We start from the raw sequence: 16,181 nt of genomic DNA, 5'->3' as shown, positions 1-16,181 counted from the left end.
TCGCGGTTTGCGGGTGTTAGCTATGAAATGTTATGTCCTTCCTTGGAGTTCAAGATTGCTTCATACCAAATTTCATCAAATTCTGATCTGTGGTTTGGTCGTGAAAGCGCAAAAGACAGACTGAATTGGTTTCGCATATAAAAATGATATTAATCGTGAGTCTAGTCACTCAGGTGAAAGTAATGTTTCTTACAGTGACCATGTCTGTTGTCACTTTTGGTCACTTATTAACATTTGCTCGACTAAATTCATAAAATTAAATAAAAGCCTGTAAATGTCGCTATGCTGACCCATGTCTTACTGTCCTCTTGAAGCCTATTCTACCGCTCTGCTCCAATGAAAGATAATGGTAATTTTTCCACACAGGTTTTCTTATGGTATTTTTCTCCACCGCCGAGCACGAGACAAATTAATATAATTTGAACCCATTGAGAGTTCGTTTAAGTTTCGACATCTAAATATATATGGAAAAGTATATAATGATGAAATAAATGTCACGCAAGAAAGTACAGATATTAATAAATTATGTAAGAAATGTACGGTAATATATAACGGTGTGCTTTTGTATCTGTATTGTATGTAGTGTATCTTTATTCAATCTCAAACGCTTCAATTTTGTTTCTAGACTTAGTCCACTGCACAAACGAACCGAACGTGTCAATACCGCAGCTCGCCAACCTACTTGTGGAGCGTACACAGAACACCAATTGGGTGGTGGTTTATAAAGCCTTGATCACGGTTCATCATCTACTAGCATATGGAAATGAGGTAAGAATACGCTAATCATAAGAATGCCCAATTCGTTGGGCGTATTTTGGATTTGTAGGTTGGGGGTTGAAACCAAATATAAAAGCAAAATTCGTCAAACGTTGGAACAATAGTTTGATTGATTACAACATTTGATGAAAGAAGTGCATCGTTCATTTAATTATTCGGAAAATATTCAAAAAATTTAATTGAAGCAAAAACATTGACTTAAATAATAAAAATAAGTATACTCTTAATACAAAACAATGATAAGAGAACTAAATATAAAATAATCCATTAATGTTTTTTCGATATTCGGATATAATATCGGTCATTGGGAAAGCTTAAGAAGCTTTTATACGAACGAGCATGAATAATTCATAATGGGTTCTAAGAAAAGGTTGTCGTCAATAATGGTTTTCCCGAAACCGGGTAAACGAACTGAAATCTGTATATATTTTTAATAATAAAATTTGAATCCCTTATACATTTTCTTGCATTAGCTCCTTTACGGGGCTTTCTTCTTTTGAAACGTACTTGCTCGCCCCCCGTGGTCCGTAGTGTATAGTTATAGCATTGATATCTGTCTATATTATTATTCCCCCTTTTTTGGGTGTGCTGGAGGAAATCTCTTCAAGGGATAAGTTTGCCTTTCATACAGAATTTTCGTCCACATATATGTTATTATTATTAAGTTTTTCTTATATAATTTTATGACAATTATAAATAATGTTTTACTCGATGCCCAATGAAAAATATATATCCGAGTGTAAATTTTCCCGCCATGGCGATCTGTCAATAATTATGTTGCCAGATTAAAAAGATAATATTATAACGGTAAATATAGAAAGTGACAGATACTAGTCTGTAATATACAGATAATAATAATTCATATAATATTTAATATCAGTTCTTATATTGTATCATCTTTGCTTTATTATATTAATAGACTTGTATTGTGTAATAATTCTTTAACTATTAAGATTTAGAAAAGTTATATTCAAATTTATAAATAGACACATCATATCTAAATTATTATAAATATACATATTGTTGTGAACAAAAAGTTAACATATTGAATCTCGTGTTTATTTAATAAATAATAAAAATTTGCCTTACACTTTTTTTAACCAACAATAATAATTATAGGATAGTATTGTTCTTGAAGTTAACTCCAAAAACATGCAGACACAAATTAAAGATATCATGTCTGTGGAGCTAAAAATATAGACAATTTCGCGTACCACCAAGTCTGACTATTAAGCAAGTCTTCTCTTCTCTTGAATTAAAGGCGTGGAGCTTACTCTACCAAGTTGTTCCACTGTTAGTTGACACACACACACACAAATAGCTAATTTATAATATTGCATGGGTTTTTTGTGTTATATCGCCAAAGAACGATGAATATAAAACAAGAGTTTCTCCGATAGGCCTAAACGTAGTCACACTAAGCTTAGATTCCCTAAAAATTATATATATGGAAGTTAATGTTTTAAGAATTAAACAGTTATCAACTCACGCCGTTTCATCCTCAGATCGTTTCAATATATCCTTTATACTATTGACATACGGACCATAATTGTGTACGTTCAGTGTCACACAATGCGGCTAAAATGATCAAGTGTACTAAAATAGCGAGACATTTATTGACACAAGTGGTCGCATTGACGACATACAGCTGTAGATGTAATGTTACCTTAATTAAAATTCAAAATATTGTTATTGTAATGGACTTTAGAATTTCAATTCTTATGTCCTGGCACTTGAATTAGCCACAGCTAAGACGTGTAAATCTCAACCGATACGGTACGTAAGTCAAGAAATATAAAACAGTAGTCCTTAAAGTTAATGTCAATATAGTTATATATATATAGGCAAATGTCCATCTTTGTTAGGATAATTCATTTGTTTATTCTTTTAAGCTTTGAATTTTAAAGATGGCGCTGGCGATGCGCCGGCATTTATTTGACGCTGTAGGAAATATTAACCATTCCTTCAATAGCCAATGCCCGCGAACTTTGGAAACTAATTTAGTATGTCCCTTGTGCATGTAGTTACACTGGTTCACTCACCCTTAAAACAAGAACACAGTAATACAAAGTATTGCTGTTTGGCGGTAGAAGATAACCTGTGTGTCAAATTCAAATCAAATTAACCAATTTAAGTAATTTAATTATTTACAATTAATTTAATTTAAGTTCATACTTCCTCCAAAATTAAGGGAAAATACTTACTAAAATAATCGTAAAATTGACCATAATTAATACTTTTTAATTATTTATTATTAATAACTAGATCTGCTCAGTATGTTATTATGTTATTTAGGCCATGAGATGCCATAATATATAGATCATAAATATGAGATTTAAACTTAAGGTATATTTTAATAGTTTCCGTGTTATGTAACAGACCATTTAATGTATCTTATTAAATTATTTCCTTATTTATTACCACAGACATCCTGTAATTATCATTATTAAAATATATACAAAACCAACCCGTCAGTTTTGCTATTCTATTGTATATAACCTCTATAGTTAAATAATTTGACACGGTTTCAAGACTTGTGATCCCTTTTTAACCCCAAACACGCGATAGAGATAGCATTCTATTTAAGTTTATTTTATTTAAAAAGCTCGAAATATTCTGACATTGACACGTTTAATTGACCAAATCGTAGACTGTTCCAAATTTGAATGTTTAATTTAAAATTATATGATAGGATATAATGAAAGAAAACAATAGATGTATAAACTCATTTGAGTCTTGATTTTTCTTAATGTATTGTCTAAAACCGGAATCGAAACCATTGTAACTTGCAATGCAGATCAAAAACATACGCTTCGAACATAGTTGCTCCTCGTTTAGTCTGTTTAAGTAGACGGTAATCAAACCCGTCACCTCTGACGTAAGATGCAAGTTCAACGACTACCATGCCAGATGATGGATGTATCATTTTATGAATAGATTATGTAATAAAATCATTACAATTATTATATATTTGTAATGTGCAAAGTGACACATGCTAAGAATTTGCGGAAATTAAACTCGAGTTGGGTTGAATGGAGAAATTAATTACCATAGGATGACGTATCGCTGCAGTTCATTATGTATGCGATAAGAATACTACACTTTGTGAATGATTTTTAAAGAAATGACTTCGATATTTATGTTCTGAAAGCGTTGCTATTTTTTTTTTTTATTTAAATTTGGAATCCCGGCGAGCGAATGGTTCGGGTGGTGATTAACACGTAGGTAGTCTGTGCAAGCATAAACCAATTACACCGTCCATACACCTTCAGACAGGGGGACCTTCTTATATCGTTGATTTAAGAAGGTTAATATTTCTTGCAGTTCCATTGTTAATGAGTGAAGGTGATCACGTAACGTCACATGTCCCATTGCGAATATAAACTAAAGCGTATCAATAAAAAAATAATATTTTTATAAATAGAACGTTAATCTTTTTATTTATAATGTTGCTATATACTAAGAATAGTTAAAATTTATGTTTTATCCCGTTCTATCTTTTAACAAGTGATGTATAAACATTCGCCAATCGATCTATTCGATTTCGCACGTTACGTGGTAATGCATCATTGAATATTTTTTTCACGTGTTTATATATAATACACACAATATAACGAGATGTATTTCTAAAAGTATCGATTCGATTCGAATCGTAAATATTGCCTTTATCACATTACGATTATTATCTACATAAAACGTTAAAAATGAAAATGTCGTTTGATAACGATTGTTAGTTTCTGTCATTTAAACGAAAGGTTTGTAATAATATTTATATGTAAAGTAAAATCTTTGTAACCCCTTTTACGAAAACTGTAGGTATGGAGGGATACGAAATTTAGCAATGAAGTTATACGGAGAAGGATTGCAGAAAGAATATATTTTGCATTATATATGCATTAAAAATACGAAAAATTACACACACTACCGTGCGTTTGACACACACACATATATATTTAGTTTAAAATATTCATAGTTTACGTTTATACTACCAATGGCAACAAACGTCATGTCAAAATTATCGAATTATATCGAATTTTGACTAATGAGCCACGACTAGTATGTATAAATCTCTGATACACCCTTTTTAATATTAGTATGATGTTGCAATTAATCTTGAAAAAATAATAGTTTTATTCGCATTTTAAAAATATTTATTCAGCCGTTTATCCGAAGTGGAGTAACATCAGTTGTCACGACGAAATCGTGTCATCTCAATAAGAATAATTAATCGTTGCGTTGCGACGTCATTTCCCAAGCAATAAAGTCTATATTATGATATACGTGACTCGGTGGAATGGGGCGGGCGAAATGAGATATTATATAAATGGGTATGCCTACAATTTGAGGGTAGCTGTCTCGAGCGTTCTATATTTAAATCTTAAATAGTTAGTTGTTTTATTCTACTGTTTGAGGTTTGTTTAGAACGTTCGAATGTTTTTTTTTTGTTTATATTGCTATCGAGATATAGATACTCAACTTTGTACGCCCTATGGGAAAACTTATTTTAGTAAAATGACTAGAACATTCTGTATTTGAATTATTTGTATAGCTACACTTTCATCAGTTGGTTCATTTAGGTAATATATGATCGTTATAAGATAATAACTGGATATGTCTTTATTTGCCGGGATTGATATGATGACTTACCATCAGGGGGCCCATATGCTCGTCCGTCAACCAATGCCATAAAAAATATGATTTATGTATTTTTAAAATACAAATCATGTTGTTTTATCATGTTTTTACAATATAACTAAAATTCTGACAGTCAGTAGTTAACGGTACAAGACCCGAGAAGTACTTGTGCTCGCCTATAGACACGTTTGACGGTTAAGCTAGATATAAGGAAGATCCCGATGATCATGGCTTTGAATCGAAGGTCGAGCCGATAAAAAGTTATTGTGTTTTTCTATTGAAAAATTCACTAACAGTCGGGAAGTTGGAAGTGTGTACACTCCCGTGCCTCAGGGAGCATATAATGCCGTTGATTCTGCGCCTGAACCCTTACCGTTCTTATGGGATTTGTCGTCTCATCGGATTATGATATTGAGGTAAGACAGAGTTCAGCTGTGATTGCGCATACACGCGACTACATATACTAATATTATATTAGAATTTATTTGTTTGTAGGGGATACCACATCCGGAACTAAAGACTCAATTCTAAAAAAAAATCACTGGTTGAAAGCTACATTATTTCAGAGCGCTATAAGATGTAATTCATAATCATATGATTGTCTCTATTGCCAAATCGCATGTGCGAAGCCGGGGTGGGTCGCTAGTACACTATAATAAGTTGCGTAGACCAACGTGGGCTGGTCTCCCATGAGATTGGCTATCCCATCATCAGTATATATGTATGTAACAATTGTTGTATGCGTACATAGTAGATGTTCGATTTACGTAGAAAAAAAACTAGCTTAGACGTCGATGCGTGAAAACCGGAATGAACTCATTTACTTTCACAATAAGAATTTAAATTATCGACTATACTGTAATGTAATCACACTTTTAACTTCGTTTTCAGCTTCAATATAATGGGATGACTTTTCTTCGGCTCTTTAATTTTCGTCCCTCCTTTTGTTAATCCGTCTGAAGTATGACGCGAGGGTAGACTAAATAAATAGTGCCATTATTTGTACGCTCGGAGTTTTTTCTAAGGCTTTTCAGTTATCTTAAGCAATTTTGAATGGAAGTGTATTTATACTGTAATTTTTCCACTGACTGACTTATTACGAGGTCTATCGAAAGTATAGTTATATGGTAAATGCTATATTTTGCTATAGTAAAGTGCTATATTTAAGTAAAGCATAGTGATTTCGCGACGTGGACGCTTATTAAAAAGGATTTTTGAAAATTTCAATTTAAGAGAGAGAAGTTGGAATTTTGTATTTGTATTAATTTTACGAGATGGCCGAGATGGCCCAGTGGTTAGAACGCGTGCATCTTAACCGATGATTGCGGGTTCAAACCAAGGCAAGCTTCTCCGTAAAAGGAAAATTGCCAACGGTCTATCAGTGGTATATTTGCGAGTTTTTACTGATTATACGTTATAGCCCTAGAGCTTTACTAGTCCTACCAACCGGTATTAAATATTAATATTTCACTTTATATAAGTAGGAGGATGAACGGAACGGTCGTCTGATGATATTAACCATTCCTTACAACACCAATGCGACTCAAACCTTTTAAACTAAGATTAAGTCCCTTGTGTCAACCGAATACACAACAATACAGAGTTTGGTAGAAGAATATCTGACGAGTGGGTGGTACCTACCCAGACAGACTTGCACAAAGCCCTCCCTCCAAGTGAATTTTCATTTACAATGAGTTTTATTATTATTATAATGTAATAATATGTATTTTTGTATAATTCCAGAGGTTCACACAATACTTAGCGTCGAGTAATTCAACGTTTCAACTAAGTAATTTCCTAGATAAAAGTGGAGTGCAAGGTATGTTATCTTTTTGTTAAGTACTTTTTATATATTTATTATTAATAATAACAATCAATATTAATGCTGCAAATACAATGTGTATCGACGGTCATTTATTTTTTATTCGTTATTTAAATGATTTTCTCACAACTACGTCGTGAAATTTCACGTGACGAGTACTCAGACTACTTGAATATATTTTATTTTGATTTTTAACCTTTTGGTGGACTTCACGTGTGACTTGTGGATGTATCCTTCAGCTTAAAAAGGAATAAACGGATTTAGACATTGTAACATAATATTCTGTAAAAAATCTTGCTATTATAGAATACGTATTGATGAAAAAAAAATTGAAATAATGTCTTTTATATGCCAAGAAAACTTAAAATGTTCTAGAACGTTCTATACGATTCGGCCTCATTCGAACAAAGTAAAGAGGTCAAATTGAAATGTTTCATGTTATAACATTTGCAATGTTGCATGTTGTGGAGATGACATGATAAACTGTCTTTTCAATTTGTTAGTACTTTTAGACAATATTCTGAAGTTTTCGATATAAAATCCGTTAAAATCTAGCAAAATCTGCTTTATAATAACTTTGTTATCCTTAAATTTTGCTCATAATTCAACATATAAACAATATTTTTAATAGAACTTACATAACATACAATAATCATAACGTCAAAATTATTTCAGCACAGATTAAAACAGCATAATAGCGAAACCTCATTTCAAAAAATCTTACGTAACGCATACGTCATTCAGCTCAAAGCCTATGCCAAGATGCCTTGGCGCCAGTCACGGCCGTTATACTATATGTAATTACATATTGACCCGATATCTGAGTTCATCGACTCGACGTGACCCCGAGAACTAGACGTGTCCTTCCACAATTCATAAAAATAGATAGTTTAATTATATAAATAATTAAAAGGAATTCGTTTTTTTATACTTTAACAACATAACACTTGACGTATTATTTACATTAATAACTCAATTATATACAAGTGAAAATTAAAAATAGCTACGAAGAACTCGTGCAACATTTCCCTGTTGAATTGCAATTCCGATCCCGTAGGCGAAAAATGAATCGTACTCACCAATGGAGTTTTACATAAACCTTCATAGGGTGTACCTATATCAACTATGCTTGAGATACAGTAATTTAATTTTAATTAGTCATTTTAAACTTTAAGACGAGCTTGTATTTAATTACACCTGTTACGTATAGGTAAATTTTTGCAACTAAATTTGAGGCCCAATGATGAAAGCAATTAGAATTCAGAATCGATTGTTCCGTTGCCTAGATATTTATTTATTTATTTAATTGGAGAAGATACAACCGTTGATAAACAATAACATTAGAGAGACTGAGAAAAGGAAAATAAATGAAAAAAAGAACAAAAATGATCACAACAATACATATAAAACTAAGTGTCTGTAATAAAAAGGCCAGTGGGACCACAAGTTAAAAAGTTAAAAATTACTGCCTTTGCAAACATTTCTGTCATGTATCGCTTAACATTATTATGCTTTCTGCAGAAAATATCAAAATCTTCACAAACTTCGACAAGCTCATTAAGACTACCAGACGCTCTTATCAGAAAAGAATTCTGCCTATAATTTGTCTTAGCCGTTAGGACATGCAGTAGGGGCTGACGACGTCGATTTATGGTTTTAGTCAATGCGGCTATTTAATATATTTACAAGGAAGGTAATATCAGCGGTCCTTCGACGGACATTTAGTGGGAACAGATGAATCCGTTTACACGTTTGTTCATATGTTTCAATAGGTAGGTTAAATTTATATCTAATAAAATTCACAATTCTTTTCTGAATCGTCTCCAGTCTATTTACATAATGTTGGTAACGTGATATATTGATATCATATACTTATATCGGAATTGTATATTTATACAGGCATGTAAATCTTCTAAAATTATTAAAATAATAAACAAATACATAAAAACATATACATACAAACTTAATCTGTGTGGAGATTTGAAAGATTAAAAAAAACAATGACGTGAAACACAATCTATACCTACCTACTGGTTCTCTTGTTTCGTCTCTAGTTTTTTTATTCGAAACGAAATCTAAAATGATAATAAAATTATATTCATAATAGAGAAATTCACTATTGTTATGTGTAACCACTATTATTAAAATGGTGGAAAAGAGTAGGTAGGTAGGTAACTACCGCGTGGTCTTGTCGATTCTTCTCGATAGAATCTACTTCCCGGATCGGTGGTAGCTCTAGATTTAATTCAACACTGTGACATGATTATCAAAAGTGCCTACTTGAATGAAGAATATTTTGATTAGTTACAAATATAGGTTTATACAATTCAATTCCAACCAGGTAAATTGCTGTACTCCTAGCTAGGTTAATATTCGTATCAATTGAAAATAATTATTTCGATCTCCGCGCATTCTCTTAAACTTTCAAAGTAGTCTCAAACTGGAGAGGTATTTAATAAAAGCACATAAATATATTTTTTATATATTTTATCGATCGTTGTATTAGTGAGTATAAACTTAATATTACAAATGTGAAAGTAACTCTGTCTGTTTGTCGCTCTTGTACTGCACTGCCAATACAATGAACCGAATTTGACGAAATTTGGTATGAAGCAAACTTGAACTCCAAACATTGCCTACTTTATTTGCCTAACACATGACAACCAACCCCTAAATGCGAGCGAAGCCGCAGGCGACAACTAGTAGTAAATATACTGACTTATTAGTTAAATGTGTATACCGAGTAAATAGTAACCAACCGAGTCCTCGGCGTTTTAAAGAGAGAGGTACTAGATTATATATATAGAAGTTATAGATATATTTAATTTAAAAACGCATCAACACTCATACGATTCACATACTAATAGATTATGACATACATTAAATTAAAACATATATATTCGATCGAAAGTCATAGATTATTATATTTTCATGAATGATTCAATGTGATATATTAAAAAATGTTATAATTGTATGAATGTAATTAGATGACACGTTTTTATTATTTCAAGGTTGACGATATAAAATTTTTTGATTCATTTCTAAATATCGAAATTAATTCTAAACGAAATAATAATATAATGTTGTATCTTATCTTGTACTTAACCTGATTTCAAGTAATTGAATTTAATTGTTCTTTGCTTGAATCCTTGATGGATTTTGTTTCAAACACATGGAAATATATAAGATTGGTTTTCGCCTGTGTGTTGGAGGGCGTAGGTTTATATAAAAGACTATGTCGTTCCTTGGGGCTGAAGCTTTCTTTACTGTAAATTTCATCAAATTCGGTTCAATGGTCTATCACTGAAAGCGTAACAGCTAGACAGTAAATAATTTTTTTCTTTACTTTCGCATTTATAATATAATATAAATTAGAAATGGTATAGGTTATATATAAAGTATTAATATTATAATACAGTATTAACACTGACTTTATGACTCTCTTCGGGATGTTTTTAACAAAGTAGGAATACTTACTGTTGCGTTACAATATATTTACAACAATATTCACATATCACTTTGATAAAATCACTGATAAATAATCACTGTGTATGTGCACAAGAAGTAAGGATAAGCTTATAACGCCAAGTTTCCGACTCCGCAAAATCAATAAATCATTCTTGGGGCATGGTATCCGTTTCTATAATAAAATTCCGCAGACATTTTTAACTTTGCCGTTTCATAGATTCAAGTCATTTGTAAAAAATACATTGGTAAAAAGAAGGCATTTTATTCGACACGCTTTTTTATCATCTACATATATAATATATGTAGATGATAAAAAGGCGTGGAGTTAATGCTTGTTGACTTCCAGGCATAACATAACATACATATATAATTTTATATAATTAACATGACTGTATTTTTAGATGTTGAAAAAGAGTAACTACTGAATTTTTTGCCGGTTCTTCTTGAATTGAAATAATTTTATAAATGGTTAATATTATAGAATTTTGAGAATATTTTACTGTAAAAGTTTTCAAGTCTTGATTAAAACCTGTGGAGTGCGGCTTGAAAATCTTAAAGATAAACTACTTTTCTACCTTTCTAGACAATAGTTCTGAAAATGACTTATATTTAATATGTATTTGCTGCTACTGGCATCGTCGTAATTAAATACGTTATATTTGATATCTTATTGATAAATATTATCGGTAATTTAAAGAGCAGATCTCAAAAGTCGAGACGTAATACTAATAATAGAAATATTTTATTCCAATTATTCTTCTGACAGTACCTTCGGGGGCTTTTATACTTTCTCTTGTTGACAAGGAAAAATATCTCCAATATTAAATATAACCAACGTTTCATTATGTTGTTTATCTATGTACGAATTATTTTCATTAAATTGAGTTAAAATAATAGTCTTATATAGAAAAATAATAATAAAGATAACGATTCGTTGATCCGACATATCCGACGGAAATTGAATACATTGTATTTATCAAAGTATTAATAATTATACTATTTGAAATCAGCGCCTATATAAATTGCTGTTGATAATTTTAATATGCAGATAGATTATGGAAAGTTGACTTTATCCGAAAATAAATGCGAGGCAGCTTAAAAAAAAATAAAGTCCAGGGAGGGTTGCCAGGTTTAAGCCGGACGTGTTTGGGTTTTTGATATCTGTCCGAGCGGAATTTGTTAAGCTTTTTGTCGGCATACTGCACTGAGTTCAATGCAGTCACACGAGGTAATTCCGAATATTATAAAAGCGATGTCTAGTTTTGCAACCGAACTATGGAGATTTTAAAACAATTTTGATATTTAAATAATATGTCTGACTATTAAGGCAATATCATTGTTAGATAATTATCATCCACTCTTAGACATGGCCTGTCCCAGAGTGCGCCAAAGCTTTTAAACCTTCCGCGTCTAGTACTGATTACAATATCCCCATAGTTCCGAACTCAACTGATGCACAGTTTTCTGTTTTACAATCTGGCAACCCTATTCGAGAGTATATAGTAAACTATTTAAGCGCCACTAAATTTAAACAATGAATATTCATTAATATTATATTTGCAGCATTAATCATTATAATTGTTGAAATACGAACAAAAATGCAATTAATTATAAAATCACTACGTAGTTAATGATTCATTGGTCTTACATATCCGACGGTTATTGAATACATTGTTATTTATCAAAGTAATGTTAATATTTACGTGCTTGGAAACCAGTAACTATGTAATTAGATACAAGATTATAGTTAAAGAGTTTTTTGACCTCTTATTTAACTATTGTTATTATTAAAGAAAAATATTTCTTTCCTTAAATATGCGTCACTTTTTTTCTATTAAAATATATTTTAAATATGGAATGACAATAATATTTACATTATACTTACGACATGGCTGTATAACTTGAGCATGATGTATAAACAAGTACTGTTGTCACATACGTAATGTCTAAAAAAAAAAAACTTAAGCACCGCATGTCGATAACTGCATATTCTTTTGACTAAACTCTAGTTGGTTATAATATTTATATAATTACAATTTCGTTTCATTGAATTATGATGCATATACAATGTGCAACCAGTTTAGTATTATGTAAAGTTTTAATACATACTTATGCTATTTAATAGTCGTATTAAAATTGCCGATTTATGTTTTTATGTTTAACATAAATTTTAAAACAAATTAATATATAAATCGTTTTGCATTTGAATTTAAAAAAAAAAAAAAATTATTTCTTAATTTTGTGAATATGAAACATTTTTTTTTTGATTCAATATAATTTGAACATAACTAATTCCTTCGTATGAAACTTGTAAAATTACATCACAAATTACGTTGTGATAAATATTTGAAGCAAATCGACATGAATATAGCAGCTGAAAGAGTCTTCTTTAATTCTATATAATATGAATGTGTAGCATGACAGCGCTTTAAATTTTACTGGTTTCCGCACATAAATTTTCCGTACTTGATTGAAAATTTCACATATTCACTATCAAATATCCTTTTCTAACTTGAATTTCTTATCGCAACGGGAAGGCGCGGCCGGGGCCCGGATCGGTGAGTTGAAACAATATGGCCGCTTTGTTATGTGCTCGTATGTGTGAAGCAGAACACGCTTTGGATGTGGGTGCAAATGTCTTAGTCTTGCACTGTTTTTTTTTTATGCCCATTAATTTAATTCTTTTTTTAAATATAATTTTCATCGGCGAGTTCTTTTTTTAAATTTTCATTATTGCGTGGTTTTTGTTATTCAAATTTATTTGTAGGTATGTATGTGCTTGCCGTTACGTTTTTCGAAAATGCTATTTTGAGAAAATCAGACATTGACTTTGGTTAGACATTTTTGTCTACTTTTTTTTTTATTTAAATTGATACGATTAATAATTTTTCACTAGTCAGATATTGGTCAGAAATTATTTTCTTTTTTTTATATATATTTACAATAACGTTCAATGATAAAGATATATTTGTATATTATAAAGTCATTATTTTTTTAAATGAAGCCGTAAATCTAATAAATTATATGGCAATTGAATGTAAACAGCAGATAATTGTTCGTTGACTCATAATAGTTGCAATAACCTTGTCATGTTATATAGGTCGTAGGTACACCTAAGTTTATGCACTTATATAGATAAAATATGCACGTACACATTGCACGGATTTGTTTTTTTTTTGTTCTTATGTGTCGTCTAAACGCTTCCATGGAGTTTTTATATGTCACCCCCCGTATTCATAATTCAAATTTAGTTATTCGAAGGTTCATTCTTACGTAATACAGAATATAGAAAAAATATTATCATTTAGCAAAATCTCATTATATGTTTGTAATATTTAATCGTATGGTAATGTTTAATGAGTCCGTATACCTTTAGGCTATGATATGTCGCCGTTTATCCGGCGATACGCCAAATACCTGAACGAGAAGGCACTCTCCTATAGAACCGTTGCCTTCGACTTCTGCAAGGTCAAAAGGGGGTGAGTTTATTTATATTTTTTTTATAAACATAACATGGTTATTAATAAACAGACAAGATGGCTGGAACACGTTGATCTTAATTGAAGGTTGCTGGTTCAATTACTGGACATCAATGCGCTTCATTTGTGTTTATATTAATATGTGAATTATGCATCTTGAGCTCGTTGAGAGAAATATAGAGAGGAAACCTGCTTCCGAATTAAATTCTAAAATATATGTATCCACTAATCCACATTAGAGCAGTACGGTGGTATAAAGCTCTAAACTCATCCAAATTACTATATGCGTTAGTGAGTTTAATATAAATAATCTCAAATTAATCAAAATGGAGACACTGAAAATTTAACCGTGTTTTGTTTGCAGTAAGGAGGAAGGTTCCCTGCGCATGATGAACGCGGAGAAGTTACTCAAGACTCTGCCAGTGCTGCAGGCCCAGCTCGACGCGCTACTCGAGTTTGACTGCACCGCCAACGATCTCACAAACGGTGTCATCAACATGTGTTTCATGTTGCTGTTTAGAGATCTCATCAGGTGAGTTACATCTTACCAGCAAACCCCAGCAGACGTCCTGCAGCAAGCAACTAACTAACTAAAGATAAATTAACCTTCAATGAAACGCCTGGCTAGTTTACTAAACAGCGGACTGGATGACATCAGCCAATTCATCTTCCGTTTCGTGGCAAAGAATTTATCCAATAAAATGAGATTCATGGAAACATAAGTCATTGTTTTTTATTACAAAATAAAACTATATAGATCATATAAAATTCCACGTGTTCTTATAAAATTGTTTTTGGTAAGAAAAAACGTATAAAAGTAGCGTTCACGAAAGAACTAAAAACTTTTTTTTTTATTTATGTCATTAATATGACATTATAATTAATATTTTGGGGTTTTTTTCTGCAGATTGTTCGCTTGCTACAATGATGGCATTATCAATCTTCTGGAGAAGTACTTTGACATGAACAAAAAGAACTGTCGGGATGCTCTCGACCTCTATAAGAAATTCCTTATCAGGATGGATAGAGTTGGAGAGTTTTTGAAGGTCAGTTTCAGTAGTTATATAACACCAGTTTTTTTATTTTACAAGCAACATAACAGGTTTTTGTTAAATTTACTGAAACATTTGATCGTATTTGTGGCACACGCATGTATTATGCAAAAATAAATAGTCGGTAGCAGTGCTTTGCTAACGGTACCAACAAATGTCAATCTACGTCATACGTCATCCTTTCAACATTTGGAAATTTCGAAAACCACAGAGCTACAGATTATTATATTATATTGGTCTGTTCACTGACGAAGGCGTAAACTTATCGGTTTTAATAAAATAAACTTAACAAATATAATCTATTTGTTTTTTGCTGTCTGTAGTCTTAGTCGGCTCTCGCACATTAAACGTTTCGTACGCTCACGAGCTTATTTCACTTAATCTAATTAAAGCCGATAACAATTTAACATGGAGGGACGCGCCTTCGTAAAGAATCTATTATATAAGCGTTTTTAGATGTTTTGAAGCAAACTTGACATAATCATATATATTACATTTAATTTTAATAACCTATATTCGAAATTAAATTATATTTCATTCATTGCTTCAGGTAGCAGAGAACGTTGGTATCGACAAGGGTGATATACCAGATCTCACCAAAGCGCCCAGCAGTCTGCTCGATGCGCTGGAGGGTCATCTCGCGACGCTGGAAGGCAAGAAAGGTTCCGCGGCTAACACGCCTACACAGACCGCTAGGTAAGCCGACGAGCATCCTAATACCGCTCGTAAAATACGACATTGGAATGTTATTTTATAGCTTAAGATAATGTAGGTGTATGGATATTTTCTAATAGATTTTGGATTTAGGTCGGAAGCCTAAGTTGCTTCGGTTCAATAAGCTACATGAGATTTTTTTTTTATATTTTTGATATATGTAAGTCAAAAATCGTTTTAAATTCGGATAAATGCCATAAGCTCGGCAGTGAGGAGGAAACATCGTGAGGAAAT

At 31.7% G+C, this 16,181-nt stretch overlaps 1 protein-coding gene across 10 annotated transcripts in view; it reads left to right on the top strand.

Moving 5' to 3' along the window:
• Positions 1-16,181, top strand: part of Lap (like-AP180) — a 38,405-nt gene that overhangs the window by 13,208 nt on the left and 9,016 nt on the right. For 9 of the 10 annotated variants that reach the window (XM_064218118.1, XM_026641606.2, XM_026641604.2 and 6 more), the window contains exons 2-8: positions 626-768; positions 7,156-7,231; positions 13,240-13,260; positions 14,079-14,181; positions 14,546-14,713; positions 15,089-15,227; positions 15,784-15,929. In XM_064218118.1, coding sequence (XP_064074188.1) covers positions 626-768; positions 7,156-7,231; positions 13,240-13,260; positions 14,079-14,181; positions 14,546-14,713; positions 15,089-15,227; positions 15,784-15,929 — 796 coding nt within the window. The remainder of the gene's footprint in view (positions 1-625; positions 769-7,155; positions 7,232-13,239; positions 13,261-14,078; positions 14,182-14,545; positions 14,714-15,088; positions 15,228-15,783; positions 15,930-16,181) is intronic. The other variant, XM_064218117.1, reaches the window with a different exon arrangement.

This window comes from Vanessa tameamea, chromosome 20 (assembly GCF_037043105.1).
Source record: "Vanessa tameamea isolate UH-Manoa-2023 chromosome 20, ilVanTame1 primary haplotype, whole genome shotgun sequence".
Lineage (NCBI taxonomy): Eukaryota > Metazoa > Arthropoda > Insecta > Lepidoptera > Nymphalidae > Vanessa > Vanessa tameamea.
The sequence above is the reverse complement of the archived record's forward strand: the minus strand, read 5'-3'. Positions and strand labels throughout refer to the sequence as shown.